At 33.4% G+C, this 24,958-nt stretch overlaps 2 protein-coding genes across 4 annotated transcripts; one reads left to right on the top strand and one right to left on the bottom strand.

Moving 5' to 3' along the window:
- The first annotated feature begins 1,437 nt into the window (after positions 1-1,437).
- LOC26529179 (cullin-2) lies at positions 1,438-8,250 on the top strand. 2 transcript variants are annotated; one of them, XM_015178075.3, is made up of 9 exons: positions 1,438-1,521; positions 1,889-2,103; positions 3,059-3,313; positions 3,960-5,037; positions 6,208-6,325; positions 6,394-6,500; positions 6,572-6,940; positions 7,009-7,122; positions 7,919-8,250. In XM_015178075.3, exons 2-9 carry the CDS (start codon positions 1,985-1,987, stop codon positions 8,048-8,050), a joined length of 2,292 nt encoding a protein of 763 aa, XP_015033561.1. In that variant the 5' UTR covers positions 1,438-1,521; positions 1,889-1,984; the 3' UTR covers positions 8,051-8,250. The 2 variants fall into 2 exon arrangements, with proteins under 2 accessions (XP_015033561.1, XP_046866492.1); XM_047010536.1 differs by having other exon boundaries at positions 1,438-1,621.
- Positions 8,251-12,232: 3,982 nt separating this feature from the next.
- LOC6644443 (flocculation protein FLO11) lies at positions 12,233-23,198 on the bottom strand. 2 transcript variants are annotated; one of them, XM_023176675.2, is made up of 11 exons: positions 23,094-23,198; positions 18,915-19,478; positions 18,634-18,819; positions 16,865-17,042; positions 16,050-16,727; positions 15,371-15,983; positions 13,489-14,467; positions 13,291-13,418; positions 12,726-13,040; positions 12,577-12,663; positions 12,233-12,510 (listed from the first exon to the last, which is right to left on the bottom strand). In XM_023176675.2, exons 2-11 carry the CDS (start codon positions 19,226-19,228, stop codon positions 12,389-12,391), a joined length of 3,600 nt encoding a protein of 1,199 aa, XP_023032443.1. In that variant the 5' UTR covers positions 19,229-19,478; positions 23,094-23,198; the 3' UTR covers positions 12,233-12,388. The 2 variants fall into 2 exon arrangements, with proteins under 2 accessions (XP_023032443.1, XP_023032444.1); XM_023176676.2 differs by lacking the exons at positions 18,634-18,819; positions 18,915-19,478; positions 23,094-23,198 and adding an exon at positions 17,738-17,812.
- Between the last annotated feature and the right edge of the window lie 1,760 nt (positions 23,199-24,958).

Below are 24,958 nucleotides of genomic sequence, written 5' to 3'. Positions count from 1 at the left end.
AAAGTGAGAAGAAAACATTACACAAAACGATTAGTAAATTATAGTAAATGATCAACTGGATAAATTAAAAAATAAAAACATAATAAAAAAACAAATCCAACAAGTTTTTAATTTATTTTTGCGTAAATTGGTTAATAATAGAACAAATTAGGGATATTTTTTTCAGCTTATTGATTGCCACTATCAGATGGTAAAAAGTCCTTCAGGAAGCTGAGATAAACCCATTTTTTTTAAAAGGAAAAGTTGCCAACAGTTGCTGAGAAAAATACGGAACTAAGCTCTATATTGTCCTTAATTTCATCTGGGTAAAGGACATCCCATAATCCTGCTGTCAACTGAAATATTAAAGCAATTACTTTTATTTGGGCCACGCTGGGTACAGTTTAATTCTATTTTTTAAAAGCCGTTAAGTGGTTTCTTAAAAACTACATCTAAAAAACTTTTCCAAAAATTATAAACCACTTTAATTTATAATTGAAACTCCCATTTGAAAACTATCGAAAATTGACTATATAAGAAGGTATATATTGAAATTATTTTAACTTTAAAACGAATAGAAACGTTTGTTTAATATGTATTTAAGACTTCAATCAAAAAGAATGATAAACTTAGATGAAAGACGTTCTTAATGCCGGATTAATCCATTTGTTTTTTTTTTTTTTAGAATTTTAAAAATAAATATTTTGTTTATCTTTCAAACATTCGTACTCAATTTTCGCCACTTTCTAACCGATTTCAAAAAGATATTTGTTTATTAAATTGCAATTTAGTGTATTTTAAAATTACTAGAGATTATTTAAAAGTTTTAAAAAAAATTTTATTTTATTACTTTTTATTTTTTACGAAAATTGGCAAAAAAATTGTTTCCTGAGATTTGAATGCAGATTGGCATACAACTTTTGGCAATCGGTTCAAATATGGCAAAGCTTTACCAAGTTAAGAGTTTTTAAGAATTTCAGTAATTTTTTAAATTGTATTTATGCCAATTTACCTATTTTGCTCAGAAATGTATTTTATAATATATATATATAAATTAATCAACCTTTCAGTGATGAAAAATCTTTTAAGACTACTCTGTTATCACGGATGCAATTCTGCTATAAAACCAAAATCAAAGTCTTTCTCTCAGCCGAAAATAATAAATTAAAAATAAAATGTAAGACGGTTAAGTTTTTTTCAAATGTTATTCTAATATTCTTTTAAAAATACTTAGAATTCTATTTTTTATTATTTCCTCAAATCAAAACGAGATAAAATTTAATATTTTATAAAGTAGTAATACGCAGTTTGAATATGTATGACGTCATAAAGTAGAAATATAAAAACTAATGCGCAATAAGTCCACCCTATTACCAAAATCGTGCGGTATATTTTACATATGGCCCGCATTGAAAAAATACTAATTTTTGGTATTTTACCATATGGTCACACTGATTAATTTTCGGAGCTAAAAAAAAATTGCAACAAAAAACAAATTTTCCAACGTTTTAAATTAGTTTGTAGCGTAATTAAGTAGCTTTGGTGAGTGTGAGAAGCTCTCAAACGTGACGACGACTGTCAGGGAAAGAGAGCACACATATAGAGTGTCAGAGAGCGAGACTGAGACAGAGTGAAAGGCAAGGTAAACTTAGTTCAACTACGAAATGGAACTGAACGTCCATCAGACTGGCCTGGCCTGGCCTGCTGATTATATGCAACATATTGAGGGTCGTCGCCGTGTAATACAATTTGTTGTTGTTGTTGGCAATTAGATATATGTATAGCCAACACACACTCACACGCGCGAAGTGACAGACAAACATAGATACATACATACATACATCCAAATTCATTTTGGCCATCTCTTTCGTCTCTTTTTTTTTTGTTGTTTTTTTACTCTGTATCACAGCCCACAGCGCCCGCACAGACACACACAAAGCCAGCCCTCATCATCCTCACATTTGCCTCTTCACATCTCATTCAGCATTGAGCCCCAAACCAGGAGATGTCTCTCAAGCCGAAAATAGTGGAATTTGTGGAAGTCTGGCCACGGCTCCGTTGCATAGCCGAATCGGTGATAACATTGAGCAAAGTTGAACGCGCCGTTTGGAATACCAGCTTTAGGTAAGTAGAGTGCCGCCTCCACCGCAGCCCAATGCCCGTGACGCTGTTGCATGAATTGCCAAAAAAAAAAGAAAAAAAACCGAATGACAAAACAAAAACAACAAAAATACCAAAAATTAATTTCAATTTATCAGGGCCGGACTGATGTTTTCGAGGTAGTCAACAGCGTGTTGGAATTACAGCCATGTAGAGAAGGTTCTTCCGCATAAATCAAGATTTCGTGGCTTATCTTTGAGTGCTGCACATTAATATTATAAAGAAAAAAAAAAGAAAACAGAGGAAATTATATAAGATTGTGACCTATCACAACAAAAAATTGTCATCGTGATTAGGAATCTTTCGGTTTTAAAGTGAAGAATATTTTGGTTTTAATGTTTGAAAAACAAAGGCTCCTTTTTGGAATTATAGTAATGGAATTAAAAAAAAAAAAAGCGGAGAAATTTAAACAAACGTTTAATATTGACGAAGAAACTACATATATTCAGACAATAAAAGATATATATATATACATATGTACCTACATATAATTTGGAATGTAAATTTGAATATTGCTCTTACTGCGCAATTTAAGCCAAAACTTTTCTAAACATTTTTAGTTTACTTATTTCATATAAGAAAAATCTCTCACCCTCAAAAAGTAAAAATTTTAAAATTATATTTATAAAATTTAATTTTAGAGTAAAAATTTGAAAAAAACTAGATAGAGAAAAAGCTTAATAGAGATTTTTAAAATTTTATGTAAGGATATTCAAATCTAAATATGCCAAACTCTCCCTAGAACGTAAAAATGACCCAAAAAAATTATTACAAAATCTAATAGAAAACCTGAAAGTGTTTTTTTTTTCTTTTTTTTTTTGACACCGCTCCTGATTGCAATTACATGGAAACCATATATACATATTTTGTGTATATAAAGAATTTATTCTTACTTATATTTGGTTTTTGTATTCCGCAGTGATGTTTATACGCTATGCGTGGCACAACCGGAACCGATGGCCGATCGTCTATATAGCGAGACAAAGATTTTCCTTGAATCGCATGTCCAGGAGATGCTTAATAAAAAGGTTTTAGCAGCAAATGATGCAGCTAATGCCAATTCAACAACAACAACAACTGCAACAGTTGGCAGCAAGCCGGATTTGCTGCAACGTTACTATACCACATGGATGGAATATAGTCAAGGCATTAAATATCTACATCAGCTGTACATGTAAGATATATCAAAAGAGCCACAAATACTTTTGCCTATTACTTTGCGGATAAACTAAACTCACCTTAGAAAAGGGTTTTTGTTTAAAAATTTGATACCAAATACTTTTTTTAAAAGTTTGATCATTGAATTTTTTATGTAAAGTATATTACGTAATTTAAATCTGATTAAATCCTTTTAATTTATTTAAATTCAATTGATACCATAAAGATAAACATAGCTCAAGTCAATAGTTAACAGTTTCATTTAAATATGTAGATAAATATGTATGTAAAGTAATGAGAAAATGTTATTAACTGCTTAGAAAAGTTTTCAAATTGTTAATCGACCTTCAAAGGATTCTATGATTTTGTACAAAATTTAAAATATTTATTTTAGTATTTAAGAAATGTTCCAAACTAAGTCAACTATTTCTTATTTTACTCGACCAAAAAAGTGGTCTGGCATTTTTTGATAAATTTTCTATGAGTTCATTTTAAAAGGTTCCTTAAAAAGTTCTTAATACCGTATTAAAGTTGCATTCAATTAAACCGTAAAATTTATGATAATATTTAAAAGTTCGAAACAAATTTAACTTTAAAATAATTTTTAAAGCAAAGTATAAATAACAGTTTAATAATTTGATTTTTTCTCTTCTTTTTTGCAGTTATCTAAATCAACAGCATATAAAGAAGCAAAAAATAACAGATACCGAATCGTTTTATGGCAATCTGTCGAGCGATGCCGCCGAACAAATGGAAATTGGTGAACTTGGCCTTGATATTTGGCGTTTATATATGGTTGAATATCTGGCCACAGAGCTAGTGCGTCACATATTGGAGGGCATTGCTGCTGATCGTGCCAGTAATGGTTCATTGGACTCACATCGTGTTCAGATTATAAATGGAGTGATACATAGTTTTGTTGAAGTACAGGATTATAAGAAAACTGGTTCATTGAAACTATATCAAGAGCTTTTCGAGGCACCCATGCTGGAAGCTAGTGGTGACTATTATACGAATGAGGCGAATAAATTATTGCAACGTTGCAATGTCTCACAATATATGCAGGAAGTGATCAAGATACTGGAATATGAAAGTAAACGTGCACAAAAATTCTTACATGTTAGCTCACTGCCCAAATTGCGTAAACAATGTGAAGAGAAGTTTATCAATGATCGTCTGGGTTTTATATATTCGGAATGTAATGAAATGGTTTCCGAGGAACGACGTCAAGATCTACGTAATATGTATATTGTGCTTAAACCTATACCCGATAATCTAAAGTCTGAGCTAATACAAACCTTCCTTGAGCATATTAAGAACGAGGGTCTGCAAACGGTTGCCGCACTGAAAGGTGAAAATATACACATAGCCTTTGTGGAGAACATGCTGAAAGTGCATCAAAAATATCAAGAGCTAATTGCGGATGTCTTTGAGAATGATTCATTATTTTTGAGTGCATTGGATAAGGCATGCGCCAGTGTGATCAATCGTCGTCCTAGTGAGCGGCAGCCATGTCGCAGCGCCGAATTTGTGGCCAAATACTGTGATACTCTGTTAAAGAAATCGAAAACCTGCGAAGCGGAAATTGATCAAAAATTGACAAATAACATAACTATATTCAAATATATCGAGGATAAGGATGTCTATCAGAAGTTCTATAGTCGATTATTGGCGAAACGTTTGATACACGAACAGAGTCAGAGTATGGATGCCGAAGAGGGCATGATCAATCGTTTAAAGGTAATACTAAACAAACTATTCTTCAGCCTTAAATGTGTATACATGAGTTTGGAGATAAGAAGAAGAATAAGAAATCGTTCGTTATAGAAAGAAAGAAAAAATTAATTCATTAAAATCAGATCTCTCTAAAAATCTGTTTAGATGTATCTCTGTAATTTCTACCTCAGAATTTCCAAATCGAAGTTATTTGCTCGATTGTTTAAGTTCTTAAGCTGATAAATTGCTTACTTTTCTTTAGGGTTAAATCTAAATAACGAGTTTATAGATAAGAAAATGTTTATAAATTTGATTACTGTTTAGCTAAAAGAATTAGGTCATTAGATAAGATAGATCTGTCTAAAACTCACTTCAGTTGTATCTATGTAATATCTATCTTCGAGTCGAAGATAGTTAGTCTAATGATTAAATTGTTAAATTCGTAAATTGCCTACTTTCTTTAGTCGTGAATTAGTTCACACAATTAATTTTCAATTCAGCAAAAAAATGAGGTCATTCGATTTGCTAAATCTTTCTAAAAGTCTTTTCATATCGACATCATAATCGGCATTATATTGTAGAAATATCAACTAGTTTATATAACATAAATTAACAAAAGACAAAAGATATAAGATCATAAAGCTATAACAAAATATAAGGTCAATAAATCTTACTAACTTAGAAGATTTTTAATCATAGGCAGCACAAACCTTGTTTTGATTAACTTCAAAAAGGTGGAAATCTAGACAAACATGTAGAATTAACATGAACAATTTTAATTGACAAATGCAGCGACTCATTGTTTGAATACCTTTAAATAGGATAAACTGAAAAAACAGTTAAAAAAAAATAATTATATCCTGTCTAAGGCAAATTTATCAGTTTTAATAGGTTTCAGTGAATTTATAAGTTTGAAAAGACTGAAATTAGAGGAACTTTCCCTCTTAATATACAAAATTCATTTCGTCTTAGCTAATAATTGATGCTAAAGATAAGTTTTAATTTTAAATAACAAAAATACAAAGTAAATGTAATGAATTTTTATTAATGAACTATCTAATGTAGCTAAAAATAGGCTTGAATCGGTGTAAAGGATTATTTCAATTGAATTCTTTGCCTTATTTTCATAATGTGTGTGTAAAGAAAGATTATTTAAATAACTAAATTTTCTTTAATATTTGAATTTATTTACAGCAAGCCTGCGGTTATGAATTCACCAATAAACTTCATCGTATGTTTACGGATATTTCTGTATCAACAGATTTGAATAATAAGTTTAACAATCATTTGAAGGACAACAATGTTGATTTGGGTAAAGTATATATAAAGTCTAAAAAGTAAATCAGATTTTTTAACATATTTTGCTTTAACAACAAACAGGCATAAATCTCTCGATTAAGGTACTACAAGCTGGAGCTTGGCCTTTGGGCTCAACGCAATTTATAACATTTGCGGTACCACAGGAATTTGAAAAATCTATCAAAATGGTAAATGATATTATAATTAAGGTTTTGTTGAAATGTGCATTGATTTTTGTGTGTCAATTTTTGTTGTGCAGTTTGAGGACTATTATCATAAATTATTTAGCGGTCGAAAATTAACCTGGCTGCATCATATGTGCCATGGTGAATTGAAATTAAGCCATCTAAAAAAATCATACATTGTGACCATGCAGACCTATCAAATGGCCATTATGTTACTATTCGAGACATGCGACAGTTTGACATGTCGTGAGATACAAAATACACTGGAATTAAGCGATGAAACATTTCAAAAGCATATGCAGCCAATGATTGAGTCAAAGCTGTTGAGTGCCAGCTCTGAGAATCTCTCCGGTGAGACGCGTATCGAATTGACTTTCGATTATACAAATAAGAGGACGAAATTTAAAATTAGCTCAGCACTGCAAAAGGATACGCCACAGGAGGTAATTAAAACGTGACAAAAACTTGTTTAATTCCATTAATCAATTGTGTTTTCTCTTTTTTTTAATAGGTGGAGCACACAATTAATTCGGTTGATGAAGATCGAAAACTATTTCTGCAAGCAGCCATAGTGCGTATAATGAAGGCGCGCAAAGTCCTAAAACACAATGCACTGATACAGGAGGTGGGTTTTCCTTTATTGCATTGGTTAGCAAGACAATCTAAAAAGCATTTTAACCCATATGATAAATATTTCATTGTATTCATGTAACCAAAAATCTAGGATAGAGTAGAAAACAATTTCGTCCATGAGATATTTGTAAAGTCGGCAAAAAAGTCATGTAAAGTTTAAGTGACATTTTCACAACAATATTATTTATTCAAATGAATAAGAATATTAATTGAATATTATTATTTTATATAAAGAACAAGTAATTATTTGAGGATAGAGTGAAAAGATTCTTGTTAATTCGTTTTTTCTCCATTTTGACACTTCCGATTCAAATTTAGTGTAAAAACCTATATTTAATTTACATTTGTCCAAAATTCAGTTAAGAAAGTTTTGCTTGTTCGATTTAAGCTCTTTGTTTATATGTTTAAGATGTCTGATTTCAAAAAGAACAAAAAACAAATTTCATGGTTTTCTGCTTCGATTAATGTTCCCCCTCGGTATGGGTTATAGATGTCTGTAACTAAAAAGACCGAAGAACTGCTTTGATATACTGTGAAACAGAATAGATTTCTAAAATAGAATAGATTTTATTCAATTTGCAAACAAAGTAAGAAGAAATAGGCATACAAAAAGACTTGTCGATCTAGAAAGAATAGTTTTATAGACAAATTAGCTCCTAATTGAATTTTGTAATTAATCATAAGCTGCATTTTCTTTACGTATTAGTAGTAGTTCAAGTTAAAGGTTTTCGCATCGTTTTGTTTACCAACAAACTTTACTAATATATTTTTTGTTTTATACTTTACAGGTCCTTTCATTATCAAAAGTCAGCTTTACGCCCAATATTGCGATGATTAAGAAATGCGTGGAATCGTTAATTGATAAACAATATATAGAGCGTACGGCAAACTCGGGCGATGAATATAGTTACATGGCTTAGACTGCATATACAAACAAACAAACAAACAAACACACACCCAACATACATACACAAACACCCACACACACACACACACACACACACACACACACACAGATGCAGAATGAATGGGCAGTTTCTTAGAGATTATCTTAGCCTACGAAATCTAAGTAAATTTAAAAATCTTCATCCCCCAATAATAATTGTAATATCTATTAATAACAACAATCTAATCAAGAAATTTATTTTTGTTATACGAAAAAAAAAGAAACAAACAAACAAGAAAAATACAAAAAAAAAATCAAGGGGAATGAAATTATTTATCTTTCAAGCCCACAAATCGAAATTGATAAACAATTCTCAATTATGAAATGTTTATCGAAATGGAGTCCCCCATTAAAGGGATTGTTGATTTCTTTCTCACCGTCTGATACTATTAGTTAGTTTATTTAGTTTTGTTTTATTGTTTAATTTTTTCATTTTGTATTGTATATTTACACGTGCCCAGAACCCAAAAATACAAAATAATAATAATAATAAAAAAAATAAAAAACAACAAATGAATAACTAACTTAAAATGTGAAAAATTTTATAATTATTTTCTAGATCTGTTAGCGGTTTATTGATACAGTTGGTATATATCGGTTTGCTTAACTTGTGAGCTGCGTATATACGCAATAGAATGATTATGCATTATTTATTATTAGTTTTTATACCATACACTCGATCAGAGCATTACGTTGCGATGTTTTTATCGCTAACAATTAAAGTACTGACCTAGCATTTCTTTTAAATACTATAAACACTGCGCAGATATAGCATGACGTTTAAAAATTTCAAATGATGAGCGATTATAGATAACAAATGCATAACTTCAACGTAATTAAAATGTTGCGTATTTATGAGCTTTGTGTTAAAAAGAGATTTTATTGTGAATTTTCTGAAATTTTGACTATTCTGTATTAGAGGGCTGGCTAACTTCAATAACGTTTCTAATACATTGCAAAACTCTGTATTTATCTTTCCTTACCTAAAAGATGTGAAAGCGGAAAATCTTTTATGTAAACGGTCGGAAATCCACAAGGCCGATCGTTCCTATGGAAGCTATACCATATTCTCGCTTTGCTACGCAAATCAAAATACGATTTCGCATATTCATATATGTTTTGTATGTATATATTTACTGTAAAATATGTGTGTTTGATTTATGAAATTCAACTTTTTGAGAATTATGTCACACATAATAATTTCTTAAAATTTAATGCTTCTTCATAATATAGTTTAATTTCATAGATTTATATATTTAAATTTCTTAATCTAAAACTACCCAAAGTATATGTTCAACGCAAATTGAAACTCTGATGTATTTAATATACTTATTAGTCCAATTCGGACTACACTAAAGAGAAGTCTTAAAAAAATGTTGGAGCCTTTAAATAACACAGAGGAGCTTGGGTCAATTCAGACAGTGTCAAGAGATGTCATACAGTTATTTCTTATAATTTTGTTGATTGGAAATCAAGAACACTATTTATTCACTGCTTTTTTAAAAACCACATTAGGAAAATTGATTTAAATACGCAAAATACAGCTGGATCCATTCTAAATAGGTTGGTTTACCAAAATGACAGTCTGATTACTATATTATTATAGCTAATTGATTCTTCACCTAAGAAGGTAAAATGAATTATATGTTTATTCATCTCAAAGCCATTTTATTTTGTAAATTACTTCTACATAAAAAACGCAGATGTCTACTTACCGTTTTCGCGTATTTGCTTTAAATTAAAGTGATCTATTAAATAGAAATAAGTTTTCTAAGGTATTTGCTTTTTTTTAAGGCATTTTTATGTTTCGTACTCATTAAATGGTGTCCTGTCTCAACCCTTAAACAAATTTTCGTGTTTTAGAAATGATTATTATTAATTTCATGTTTATCTCTCGTATTTGAATGTACAATTTATCCAAACTTTAACCTATTATATTTAGAAATAGTCAATAAAATACAAGTATTTTTGTTTTCGTTATTTTTTATTTTGTTTCATGCTACTTTTCTAAAAAATATATTCAATAATATTAATTCAAATAATTGTACATATATATTGAAATATATATATATATTCACATATATATTTATAAATATATATATATAGTTAATTATAATAAATACCAACTTGCTATAGCATATAATATAATTCTTTAATAATACTTTTCAACTTTATTTTCTTCATTACTTTTTTTCTGTTGCATTTTATTCTTATTTTTCTGTTGGTTGGCTCAATAAAATGCTGCCAAAAAATTTATTGCTGTCCATTGGCTTTTTCAAGTGACTGTGTTTAGGTATATAAATGTGTAGGTGTATTTTTTTGTATTGTGTGTGTGTGTGTATTTGCCTGTTAATTGCATTTAATTTTTTGTTTTATTTTAATAAAAAATATGTAATGACTAGTAAACGTTTACAGTTTGTTCTTCTCCTCTAGCTATCTATCATCTGCCTCTCTCTATCTCTCTGCATTATCTCGTCTCGAGAAATCAAAATGCTCACTGGTAAAGTCAATTTTCTTTTTTCATTTTTAGAGTTGAGCATTATTATTAAAAGTTATTTTTTCATATCGTTTTTGGGTTAAGTTAAGGTTTTGCTTTTTAATAGTTTTCGAAAAGTTGTTTTTTTTGTGTTTTGGTTTTTTCTTCCATATAATTATTATCAAACATTCTTTGAAATCTGGAGGGCGTAACTCATTAATCTTCCAAATTTTTGCATGTGGAAATAAATGATATTTTGGTTGGTTTTTGGAGAGAAACAAAAAATTATACCGTATAAATTTTTGAAGTGTTATTTTATGGACTTTTGTTGGAATTTATTGCACTCTGCCCATAAAAACAAAAACCAACCAAAAAAGTTTTTAACCAGAAAGACTGGCGACTAACTACGACACGGCCGTAGTTTGTATAATTTTGCAAAAATGATCAATTTGATAAAGAAACAAATTCAAAAATTGTTTACGTTTTAAAGGAATTAAAATTGTACAAAGAAATTAAGATAAACCATTTTAAAATCTTTAAAATTTTAAAGGATTGTAAAAGTAAAAAAGTATCCGCAAAAACAAAATTATAGAATTTTTTATCGGAATTGAAAATAAAAAAAATGAACTATAAAAACTCTTTTTGAATTCCATTAAGCCTATTAATGACTTAAAATAACTTATAACCATTGTCCTATTCGCTGCGTCTCTTTAGTTTGTTAAGAAAATAAAATTTACTGATCGAGCTAAGATCAAAAGCTTATCAAACATTTCGATTTCTGCTTTAGAAGTTGCAAAAATAGTTCAGCTAAGTGAGAACCATTTGTTAATAATCTTTATATTCAAATTAGTCAGTCATTAAATCAGACAAAAGTATATAAAATCGCGAGTTGCGTGCCAATCATTTCTTTTGTCTTCATCTTTTGCAAAATCATGTTAATACCCAACAATAAACCAAAAAAAGAAGTGCTTGAAATATCAAACATTTTTCCCCATATTGATAAAGTAAGTAATGCTGCCTAGAACCCTAAATGGTTCAGTTATACATATATAAATATATATATATATATAAATTCAGTGCTTGTATACGCGTAATACACACATGTTTTGTTTCTTTTTCGGTTTCTTTTTTGTTTTTGTTGCAATTTTTTTCACTTTTAGTTGTGTGCCAAGATATTTGTTGTTGGTAGCTCTTAGGAGGGGGGGAGGAGTCTGTCGTCTGGTCAGGGTATGGTTCTGGCTGTTTTTGGAAATGGTTTAATTAAATTGAGGTGTTTTTCAGTGCTTCACACTCTTCTCCATGGGGGAGTGTTTCAGTTTCATATGTTCATTATTAAATTTGCTTTTAATTTTTTTAGTTTGTTTCCTTTTTTTTCTTTTGTTTTGTTTTTCTTTGTTTACTCATTTCAGTCTTTACGATTCACGGCTTTGTGCATTTTTGGAATTATTCAGTTTACGTTATATATTTGTTTAGTTACGAAGTGAGAGTATATATATTAGTATGTATATATATATATATAAATTGCTTTTGCGAAAAATTCAAGGTGAGCTGAACATACGAACACGAGCGTGAAATGTTTTAAGTTTGAGTGAGTGAGTGAGTGAGTGGGTCAGTGAGGTTTTTGTTTGTGGGTTTGTTGTTTGTTGTTGTTGCATATTTAACTCTCATTTCTTTCAAATGTACATTGAAGTGCACGATTATTATCATCGTCTTTATATAGTGTATATAACTATATACTATATATATATATATAAATATATGGTGTTAGGGACGAGGAGTGGGGGCAGTGATTAGGCTTGCTTCGAGTTTTGGTTTTCTTGTGTTTTAGATATTCCTCTATTGATCCAGCGAGGCAGTTTTCGTGCGTTTCCATAGAGATTTAAATAGACCTTTCTTTTTAGTTTTGGGTGTAGCTCCATTATCCTTACGACTGGCATTATCCTTGCGTTTAGTTGAACCTGCATGAAGATTAATAATTAATTTTTATTAGACATAGAGATCAATAGTTGTATTCTCATTCTAACCCGTTTCAAATTCATAGGCATGCTTGCTATTATTATCATCCATGGGTTGATCGCAATATGCCTTATGCTTGCGCTCCTTATTGTTCTCTGCATCGAGAAAGAATTCAAATTAATATAAATTCAATGAAAGGGTCTTTGAGTTCACTCACTCTTCTTGGTAATAAGCAAACTGGTGACACGACGCAATGCCTCGCGGGGTGATTTATTTAAAAATGATGGCGTTAAATTTGGTGGCAATGTTAGAGGTTTTCGCGATTGTCCTGTACCGGACATACCAGCCGGATTGTCCCAGACACGAACAGAGGCCAAACGATCAATATTTTCGGTCGATGCGGGACGTAAGCCACGTTGTTTCGGATACCAACCACGTGCCGGTGCACCAGTCATACGTAACATCTCATTCGAGGCCAAGGCATGATTGATCGAACGTTGGCGACAGATCTGGGCAGTGCCATAATTGCCACCTGCAAAAAGGGACGCATTAAAACATTAGTTTAGTAAATCTCAAGAAAAAATCAATCTCTACTAAAATAAAATCGTTTCAAGTTGATCTTTAAAAGCGAAATTTATCAAGGATTAAGCTTTAATCTAGGAGTGAATGAATTTCATGTATCCAAAGTTACTCAGAGAGTTAAATGATCGGACAAACGATTTTAGTTGTTGAAATTGAAGAGTATGCTTTCTTAAGTCCTAACATTTCCGTATCCAACTTACCACCAATTCCCAAAATGGAAGTGCCCATATTAATGCTATTCGATGTACTGGATCTTGGAGCTGTTCGTGAGCCACTCACTGGCACAGGCTCATTTTGGCGTCGATATGGCGTACGTGGTATGTCACAGCTACAACAGAAGAATGGAAAAACGTTTAGTTTCTTTGAAAATGTTTAAAGAATCATTTGCTTTGGCTTACCCTCTGGCAAAGATTGGCGTTTCAGGAAGACTACATGAGGTTTGCAGGCGATGCTCTTCACGCGGCGATTGTTTCAAACTGCGTTTGGTGCCATAGTTGATGTACCTGCGTTGATAGGAACCGGTGGCGCCTTCGCCACACGATCCAATTGTACCCATATGGGGCACTGGGGGCGGTGGTAACGGTGGCATCTGTCCCAGGCCAGTGGGTGTGGTTATGCCACTGCCACTGCTATAGTGTCCGAATAGTTTCGGTGATCGTTTGCGGTATTGTGAGTCAATGCTCCAAGACTTCATTGTATTGGCACCAGCAGCACCGCTGCCACGATGTGGCGGAACAATGGGAACTCCGGTAAGACCCTCGGCAAAGCTGGCTGATTGATGGGCCGGTGCCGGTGGCGGGGGTAGCTCATCAGTGAAATGACGTACTGCAGCCACATTATCCCGGCTACGGCGCGTATGGCTATTGCTATGGACAGCAGCTCCCGATGCAGTGGCATGCACCTCTACCACAGTGGTGCCACGATTGGGTGGCGCTGCAGAAGCAGCCGTTGCTGGCAGTTCCAGTTGCTTGCGTGGCTCCACCGGCGACGGCGGCAACGGAGCGTCGTAATCAAACATATCCGGATTGGAACTGGGTGGCGATGGTGGCAAAGGTCCCAAAGCGGGCAACTGAGATAACAACATCTCTTTGGCACTCTCGGATTTGTGCACACCAGGTCGAAATTCAAGCACTCGCTTGGCATGCAAAGCTTCTGCTGCAGCAGAAGAGGCACCAACTGCAGCGGCACCCACTCCATTACTTATGCCCGTTGCCTGTTGACCCACAATGGGCAGATCACCGCGTAACAGGGCGCTGATGTTATGCTCGATCTGTTTGAGTGGGGCACAGCCGTAACTAAAATCGGATAACTCTTCGTCCTCTTCCAAAGTGGGTGCCAAATCGGTGTGAGGCGTTGTGGCATTCGAAACACGTTGATCTGTGGGAAGATAGAGAGAATAGTTAAAAGTCAATTGACGATTGATGTAGAACGGTATTAAAGGATGGTCTTAGCTTCTAAAAAAAACTGTTAATGTTTGGTTTTGTATCTACTTTATGCTGGAAATGATGGTGAAAGTAAACCATGATAAATCTATTAATTATAAGGCGAATTCCATCAATCTTAACAAAATTGATTTTTATTACCCATAAAATGTTTGTAATATCACTTTCCTTTCTTCAGTTTGTTTCAAAATTCCTTCAGTTTGTCTAAATTTTATTTTAACGATTATTGTTTTGATTTCTTTCAGACTGAAACACCCGCATAACTTTAACTTTTACTAAGTTTCATTGTGTAAAATGCCCTGAACCAGCATACCAACGACCCACTTTGGTTCATATGTAAGTATATATTTGTTTTCAAGACTAGATTTGTTTAAAATTACCTAAGAACAACTCTAGAAATGCTAAATTTCATCATCTTATTGAGTGATTTGGTTCAAAAATGTGAAACCTAATATAGACTCAGGTTTGGTAAACGAAATTATGTATAACCTCATTATTATAAGGAAAAAAGATGCAAAAGATAATTTGGATAGAATTTTTCAAACGAGTTCAAACGAGTAAAGTGAGTTGTAGGACCTTTTGAAAACCACAAACCAAATCGTTTATGCTTTTGAATCTATTAATGCCATCGTCTAGCACATAATAATGAGTGGACAGACTCAGGTTTGAGGGTAAGTATTACCTCTTTTTATCAGTGGTTTTACTACTTCATAGTTTACTCATCAAAAAATAGTTCGCTGTGTACACAAGATCAAAACTCTTCTTTTAAAGTTAACCTATAATCGAAATATTCCTAAACTTATCCTACAAACCAAACTAAAACACTTTTAATCCTTACCATTTGCATTATATGCATACATATCGTAGCCACTGTTTCCATTCAAACGTGTCTCATCAAACTCTTCGCTGCTCGATGTATTGTCCGGCATGGATTCGGCACTCAAACGTTTTTCGGTTAACATGGCCGTTTTGCTTTTGATGGGTTTATTGTGAGCAAACTGATCGGGTGCCTCGGCTATGTCCAGCGAGAGAGCAGCACGATGAGCAGCGGCTATTTCCAAGCCGCGTCTGGTATGAGCTGCAGCAGCTTCGCATTCCTTGTAAATGAAATTCATCTCGGACGGAGCCGTCGATGGCTGTGCTTGTGGTTGTTGTGGTGCAGGAGCAGGTGCCGGTGCTGGTGGCAGAGATGCAGATTCGCTTTGTTCACTGTCGCTGGTATAGAACTCATTGCTTATGGCTCCAGCTCCGCCACCAATCCCCCCGCTTAACGATGTACGCGGTGGTTTTGGTATACTAAAAATTTCAGCAGCACGCGGCGGTTTCTTGGCCGTGGAGCGGCGTATAACAAAAGTTCCCTTGCCCAGCATACTCTGCTCGTTGTAGACGAAACTATTGTTAAAGTCGGCCAATTGATTGCTGGAACGTTGTTGTTGTTGTTGTTGCTGATGCTACAAGATAAAATGATGATTTCAATTAGAAGTAATCAATTTAATGTGAACTAGTTGTTTTATTACCTTTTTGTTTGATGCACCGGATGTCTTTTTTGAACCGGATGATTTCTTTTTATTGCTCTTGAAATGTATTTCCCAGGCAACACCATTCTGTTTGACTGGTGTTAGATCTGTGGAAATGGTTGACTCTTCCAGCGAGTCTTCCGAGTAGTCATCATCCTTTTTACCCAATTTTCCCACATTCAAATTGGAGGCCGATGGCGATGCCTCACTACTCGAACCAGAGCCAGACCCAGACCCAGACCCAGACGATGCCGATGCCGATGATGTTGACGTGCTATTGGAATGTGGATTCAACATGTGACAAACTTCCTTGTGTTTTTCAACCGAATTCAATAAACGTTTACTACGTGCGCCCTCGCCGCCACCGTTGCCACCGCCTGCTTTGGCCGATGGACCCGGATAAATGGTAACCGGATGTTCATTTACGATAGGTTCAGGCAATTTGGCCAGGTTGCCACGTAACACAGCATTATGCACAGCACTAATATCAATGCCCAGTGCATTTCGTTCACCACTGCCATTGCAGCTGCCGGTGCGATGATTGTTGGCCTCCAATCCACTAGAGGAATTTGCCACGGAAGTGCCAACCAAATTGGATGAGGCCCTTGCCCCACAGCACGGTAGACTCGAGTAGTTTGAGTTGGTGGCTGGCGTCGAGTTGGCACTACGTGCCTTGGGCTAAAAAATGGGTGGCAAAGCAATAGACATAAGAGTTATGGTTGGGTTAATTGGTTTCCCATTAAGTAGAATGGTTGGATGAGTGTGTTCGTGTGTTTGTTTGTGTGTTTGTGTGGGAGGTTGTGAGTGGTACTCACCAGCGTTGTCTGTATAAGCGGCGTCGTTGTTGTTTCCCTTGTTTCCTGACCATGCTCCGCCTCGGATGATAATTTCGTTAGATTTTCGGCTGTGCCGTCGACTTCATTGAAACTGCCTTCGGGTACGGTGTCTGTGCTGGGTGTCTGCGGAACATCTTCCGAGTCTTTCTTGGACATGCTATCAAAAATAAGGGTAAGGCATACATTATTTTCCATGCTTATTATAGTTGAAGCCATAATTTTGTACAGACATAGCGCACCAACAATTTTTATAGGAAAATTAGCATGCATTTCATGACCTAACTAAAATTTGAGTAATATAGCTATACATATTAGGTATAATTATTTTTGACTAACTAAATATCTAACAAAATATTTGCCCACTAATCTTGAAAGGGTTAAAGAATTCCTTCTATATGTCCATTTAATTACTTTTCCTGGATTTTTCTGCATTCAACTTTGGAATAGTCAACAATAAAGAGCTAAAGTCAAACTATCTATCAAATAAGGGGTCGAAATTACATAAATAAATAAATTAAATTACAACATATTAATGAAAAAGGGATCATAAGTCAGTCCGCGTTAAGAAAAAAAAAATCGTATATTGCAACTATATAAATATGTTTTTAACGTTTCAAAGTTTTTTTTTTTTGCTAAATAATCAATCAAATAAGAATTTAAATATATAAATTTGCAATTGACACCGCCAAACTCCATAAAACGTGTTTTTACTGTATATTGAAACGTTAATGTGATTACTTTGATTATTTTTTATAAAAATATATAACTTTGATGCTTAAAAACAATCTGTGCACTTTCACTTAAACACAATTTTCAAAATTTCAATTAAAATATAAAAAAATTTTTAATTACAATGTTCTCACAAAGCCAATGTACAGAAATTTGGGTGCAACACATAACATAATAAAAAGAATCTTCAGTTAAAATTGATTTTAAATAAATGAAATTTTGCTTTTAGCAACTTATAAAAATACATTGACATTGATATGATATAAATTTACGAACAACTGAAACTTTTGCAGGATAAATTTCAATAAAAATGTACACTCTTATGAAATTCAAAACATGGTGAACTTGTTTTTATAATGGGAAAACTAAAATTTTAAAACGATAACTTAGTCTCAATATTTGGATGGTTATTTGGACGATTGTTTGGATGCTTATTTGGACAGAACTTATTTCGATCAGTCTTTTTTGACTCTTTTTAGCCAATCAAAAATTTATTTATTTAATGTGAAATGGATCATAAGCCATTCTTTAAGAATAGTCTCGGGTTGAATACCATTTTCCTCCGTAAAGAGATAGAGGACTCAAAAATGACTCATACATGATCAGAAATGTTGACTTGGATATTATTCAAGGGCACGTTTAAGTTTATAGATTGTGTCAAAAGACGAAAAAAGAAGATTTTGGAAAGTTACCAGGCTGGACTTTAATTCTAAATGTATACCAACCATCTCTTTTACTCCTTATACTCCCCTTCAGATTCCTCAGTTGAAATTAAACCAGTGCCAAAATCAATGGGCAAATGTAAGAAATTAAAGTTCTACAACCTGAGATGCTCAAAAATGTTCAAGTATTTGTCAAAAATTGAACATGGATGCATGGATCAATGTTCTAAAAAGGATCTGCAGTGGAAAGTTAACAAGACTAACCAGATCTAACACAAAATCTTAATTTGAGGGGATTTACTACTTTATTTATCGAATTTTCCTACAATTTTCCCTCTTTACTCTTTAGTTACTTACTTTTTGCGACTCAGACTCATGTAGCCATCATCTTCTGATTGATTTTCACCACTATTGCTATGCAATGCCACCGGTTTCGTTGTTGCTTCTTCAAATTCGGATATTATCTCATCCAGAACTTTAATAGGCTCGGGTATATCATCAAGGGAGATGGGCTCCAGTGACGACTGCAAATGCAATTGTTCGCTGAAATCAAAAAAGAACAAAAAAAAAGAAGAAAATGAATCAAATTAATCTCGTTGTTGTAGAATTTTTAATTAATTTACAATCTGGCGACATACTTTTGCTTATGTTGGTCACAAGCATCTGGCATTACAGAGTCAAACTCATCGACATCCACCACATCCCCATCAACATGCACATTGCTGGCCATTTGGAAAACTGGACCAGCAGCTGCTGCCGTTGCTGCTGCTGCTGCGACCTCCGAATCGATGGACGCCTCCGTGTTTGTTTGCGTTTTGGGGTCGTCGGACACCGCCTTCAGATCCAGTTCCAGTTCCAGCAGTTTATCCAACGCCTCTGCTTCAGTTTCAGTTTCAGCCTCAGCGCCGTTTGAATCGCGTGCTCCACACGATTCAGTTGCTGCTGCTGACATTATGCGATTTTCATTGAAACCATGGGCTGACTCTTGTCTATTATATTATTGTTGTGTTTTCGTTTTTCTTTTCTTTTTTTTTTTTTTTTGATTATGAAAATGTAATCAATGCGCCCCCACAAAAGGCGCTCCCTCGACGACGACGACGACTCTTGTGAAAGTGATTGGCGTTGTTTTTTTTGTTAGTCGTCTTCGTCTCTTTACTTCTTTTTCAGGTCATTGAATTCATCATCAAAATGTTTAAGTTACTCTGCAAATGAGAAAGATGAGGTGAGATTTCGGTAGAGAATTCGTAATACTCTGTGTTGTTGTGTTGTGTGTAAAACCGCTGTCGGCGTCTATTAATAAATAATTAATATTGATTTCAGTAGCGTGTGATAACCAATTAGGCGCGCGTGCGATTTAGATGCCTTTCCCTTTGACTTTGACTTTGACGACGACGACAACGACAACGTTGCGCTGCTCTGCTGCCTTCATGTGGAGCAGGCACACTGTTTGTTCAAAGGATATGGATATTTTCCGTTTTTGTTGAGGAAATTGATATTGATGTTTATGACACAGGCAGGAGGAGAAAGTGGAACACACCAGACTAGGTGTTCTAGGTGTGGAATGAAATTTGTTTGATGTTAATTGATTTTATCAGACACGCAAAGTGTTTGTCGCCTGTCTTATTCCTGCCTCTCCATGACCCTCCTTTTGACCTTGACTTTAGTTTGAATCCTAGAACATAATTACCCGTATATTAAGAAGAGGGTATACACAACTTCGAAAGGATATATGCAATAAATTCTAAATTGAATACACAATAATTAGATGTATCCTTCTGATGAGAATGTGCAACATGAGAGCAAACGTTGCGATATATGTATATATGTATGTATGTATGGCTTCATTATATCTTAATGTGAGCGATATATGAAACATTAGACTGTAATGATTAGAGTGAAACTAAGTATTCCTACTTCAAGTGTCATCACAATTTGCCGAAAAGTAATAAAGAATATATATGTATTGGGATAAAAATAATACAACATTTAACAGAAATAACCGAAAGCTGGTCTAAATTTTAAGCCAAATTAAACTTTTTTTTACAGCCATTTTTCAGTTTAAGTTATTAGCATTAACTCAAGTGCTTCCATTATATTCATTTTTATGAAATTCTTTTTAAAAATGTTTCGTTGTTTATGGATGTTTTTAGTTAACTGCTAGTTAATAGATATATCGATGATATAATTTGACGAAAGTTATCCCCATTTCCCAGTTATTTTTCTGCATAAAAATTATATCATACACGCTAAAACATATTTTAAAATATTTACCTATTTTTGTATTATTGTTCTGACTGTATTAATATTAATTTAACGTAATCGAGACCCTTTACCAAAAAGCAATGATAGGATTTTAAAAGTTCTGTGTATAAAGCTGAAAAATGAAACTCCACAAATTGTTATAGACAACAATTTTGAATCAAAAAACCTTTTCCCCCTTGTCACAATAAAAATATCATTACAATTTCTTAGAAATTTTTGTTTACATCGAGGCAAATATATATAGGTATATTGAATCTATGGTGTGTAAAATAAAAAAGAAAATAAGAAAGAGGGGAATTTTGAAACATTGTCATAAATGACCACAAAACTGGCTGTGAAACGGCATAAAGGGGGAAGAAAAAGTTGATCAAAACATCCTAAATTCCATGATTTATTGATCTATCATTCGTTGTTGTTGATTTAGAAAAATAAATTATGTGTTGTCCTATATTCAACCCAAAAAAGAATATTACAAGTTGTATTAAGGATTCAGTTTATACTTGAATCTGTAAAAAATGAATGTCAAAATAATTTAAAGGATAGTTTTTCATACATTTACTATACCTTTTAAATCTGATAGATATTATCTTAAATTAAAAACTATATATGTACATATCTGAATAGTATGTACCTACATATGCATATATAAAAATATATTTCCTGAAGCCTTTGATAGTAAACTTGGCCAACTCTAGTGAGAAATGGAAATAGATATGGAGCTGAGTTAACATAGTTTATCCAATGTACATATCTAGGTACATCTTTTGGATATCGGAAGACACTGAAGCTGGGCTAAGCTCGTTACTTGGTCTCAGAGGCAAAGATTATTTTACGGTTTTTCCAACATTTAAAAATATGAAAAGGGCGAAAAGCATTTACAATAAATCGTGTACTAAGTGTCTATGATATCCCTTTGTCTTTTGATAAAATTAAATCTTACCATTTTTTTAAGCGATAGATAATTGCGGTCTATTTATATGGCTAATTACTTATTTCACCTTAATTGATTCAACTTTAATTAAAACTCACAAGTCCCTGGATTAAATGTATATACCTACATACATATATTCTTCTCTATTTCCATCTGTTTTACTCTTTTTTGTATAGTGGCATTTCCTGGTCCTTTTCCCATTTACCGTTAACACGTTTGAGATGAATTTTCATGCTCCGGCAAAAAGTTTTTCTATTTTATCGCTCTTTGTGTTCGCCCTCATTTCTGTGCAATTCTGGAAAATGATTTTCACATTATAGAACACACACAAGTTTTTTTTTTTTTTCTTGTTTTACTTTTTGTTTTAGCCAATTAAAAATCGTTCAAGCAACAAAATTCATTTTTTTTTTGTATTTTTTTGTGTGCATTGATTTTTCACGTTTTTATTGGCTGGTGTGAAAAAACAACAACAACAAGAACAAGAACAACAACAGGAGCCCACCATACGCAGTCTCTCACTCTCTTACTCCCACTCTTTTGCACCTTCTCTACCTCTGCCTTGTCGTCGCATTTTGCCTTCCTTATCTTCATTCATATTTTCTATACACTTTTGGCATAGAGAAGGAGTATAGGAGTCGGAGTTTGAGAGAGAGAAAGAGAGAGAGAGACAGGAGAGTCAGGCGCATGCATACCTCCCACACACAAATACTCACACACATGTATACAAGCTCACGATTCTATATATAAACATGATTTTTGCTCTGATTTTTGCAACAAGAAAAAACTATTTTATGTCTATTTTTTTTGCTATTCGCTCAACGGATGCAACAAAAAAACAACAATAGATACAAAAACTTTTGCCATATATTTCAGAGTTTTTACTTATTTTGCTAAAAACGGAAAAATTTCATTTCCGGTGTTATTGGCCACCTACACAGAGACACACACACTCTCTCACACATTCGCACAGAAAGCTAACTTTGTCTAACTGTAAAATTTACTGCGGCTTTACTGAATGAAGTTTCTGCAGGGAGTCTGGCATCGATTTTTTCTTATGCAGACACACACACACACACACACATGCACATATTTCAAGTGAGTGGGAGGGAGTGAGAGAGAGACAGAAAAAAAAAACAGAAATACCAAGCAAGAGGAAGCCGCACTCATACACTGACAAAAGTGAAATAAACTTTTCATTTCGACTTTGCCTAATAATTGCACTTAAAAGGTCAAATCAAAAATCTTCCAATTGGTTTTTTTGTTTTTTGCTAAATATAGGCAACAAACGCACGCACGCACACACACAAATAAACACGGCGAGTTGGAAAGATGATGAGAGGGGGTGGTTGGTTTGTATCGGTAATGACAGACGACGCGGCGACGGCAGCGGCAACGTCAACGTCGGCGGCGACTTTAACGGCGGCTTTTCTTTTTAGCCTTTGTTCGAGTCACCGAATGACAAAAACAGACAAGTATAAGTGACGGGGGGGTTTGTAGCTAGGTGGGGAGGGAGGCGGCCTAACTTCCGAGAACAACATTTTGCAATTTTTGCTTACACTTATGCACACACACTCGCACACATGAATACATTAGTATGTATGTATGTATTTATGTATCTTTTTACCTCCTATGCACGTCGCGTTTTTCACTTCTTACACACAACAAATTTTTTCCCCTAAACTCAAGCGCCGTCGCGCACTTTTGGTAACGACTTTAACGTCTGCGTGTTGATTTGCGACTGAAGCAAAATCAAGAATATGGTATAAAGTATATAACCGATATACAATGTAGTTGAATTGCGAATACTCTACACTATAAATACATACATATGAATACTTGAATAAAGTGTCGGGTGACGTTTTGAAATGACATATGTATCTCTGCGCAGATCGCCGGCGATGATATGTCGTTGTAAAACGACATATCTTCGCCGTTAAAAATACAACATATCTCCGCCAGAAAAATGTACTGGGCGGAGATATGTCGCTATGCTGAATACTTGAATAAAGTGTCTTAACTCATGTATTATTTGGAATTAAAGAAACAATTATAAAAGCTATTTATCTGATATTTCGAAATATGTTGAAAGTTTTCATATGTTGTTTTAAAATAAGAGCCTAACGTAATTAAATTTTAAGTTGTTCACAAATAATATAGCTCACCTTATAACATTTCAAATCACATCAACAATAATTATAAGTATAGCTCTGAGAAAATATTTTTAATATCTTTAAAATTAATTAGTTAAAGAAAGTTGGTTTATTATTTAATTATTAAAAAATAAAGTATTTTAAAATTCGTTTTTTCTCAATAAAAATCTTTGAAAATCCTATTTTTCAAAATAGAAAACAATCCAGTTATTTGTGTTTGTTATTTAGCTAATGGAAATGTAAGTAAACAAGTAAATGATTAGTTACCCTACCCTCCCCCAATGTTTAACAAAGAGCATAACAAACCAAAAATGCTCTCTCGCTCTGGCAAGAGAAAAAAAGAGTATAACAGAGTTTGTGTACACTTAACAACGCTGTGAACAGTGCTGCCAACATTTCGTTGCATCAAAACACTAAATCAGCCTTTGAAAAAAGCTAGAAATATTTCTTCGTAGCCAAAAAAAAAGAAAATATTTGTTTATTTTTGGTTTATTTCAATATTTTGGATGATTTCATCAATGACTTTATCTTCATCATCTTGGTTTATGCAGGTTTCATTGGTCCCTATCTTTCTCTAACATGATGCTGGTAATTTGTAATCGTGGCAGCATTTTTCTTGTAATTAACAATTTTGTAAAATATTAGCTTTACAAAAGCTTTACCATATAAGGAAATATGGTAAATGACGTTCAAAGTTGTATTAGCGGTACCTATTTCTTTGCTTCGTTTTGACAATATTAATTTTGACTAATGTCAGTATTTGCAATAACATTTACCCGCATCAGCTGCATTTAAAGTCATCCAATCTTTAAATGCAGGGTCTTTACCACGCGGTTTTTGATTGTGAATTTTTCGCATTTTCAACTTTTGCTCGCGGTTTAAAAATTGGGAAACATTTAGTAAACTTCACAGAAAACGATAAGACTGAATACTCGTTTCGCTTATCAATGTTTTTTTGCCATTCAAATCAAAAAAATACAATTCGTATGAAAATGTGGCATCATAGAGCATAAAAATACACGAAGTTACTAAATGTTTCAAAATATAAAGTTAAGTTTGTTTTTCTTGAAAAATAGCTATAATTCCCGCTAGCCGCTATTTCACAATTTATCCCGCATTTCCTTGTTGCAACCCACTAGATCTAGTGGGAAAATAGCTAATTTGGCAGCACAGGCTGTGAATTCTAACAGTTTATTTATCGACTATGATTCCGATAATATAAACAAATTGAATGAAATCGGTAACTGAAATCGTATTTAAATTGCAAATAATAATTAAGATTTTTGTGCTGACTTTGAGCCGGCAGAACTATTTGCCATCAAAGAAAGCTGATTGCTTA

This window comes from Drosophila willistoni (assembly GCF_018902025.1).
Source record: "Drosophila willistoni isolate 14030-0811.24 chromosome 2R unlocalized genomic scaffold, UCI_dwil_1.1 Seg167, whole genome shotgun sequence".
Taxonomy (NCBI): Eukaryota; Metazoa; Arthropoda; class Insecta; order Diptera; family Drosophilidae; genus Drosophila; species Drosophila willistoni.
The sequence above is the reverse complement of the archived record's forward strand: the minus strand, read 5'-3'. Positions and strand labels throughout refer to the sequence as shown.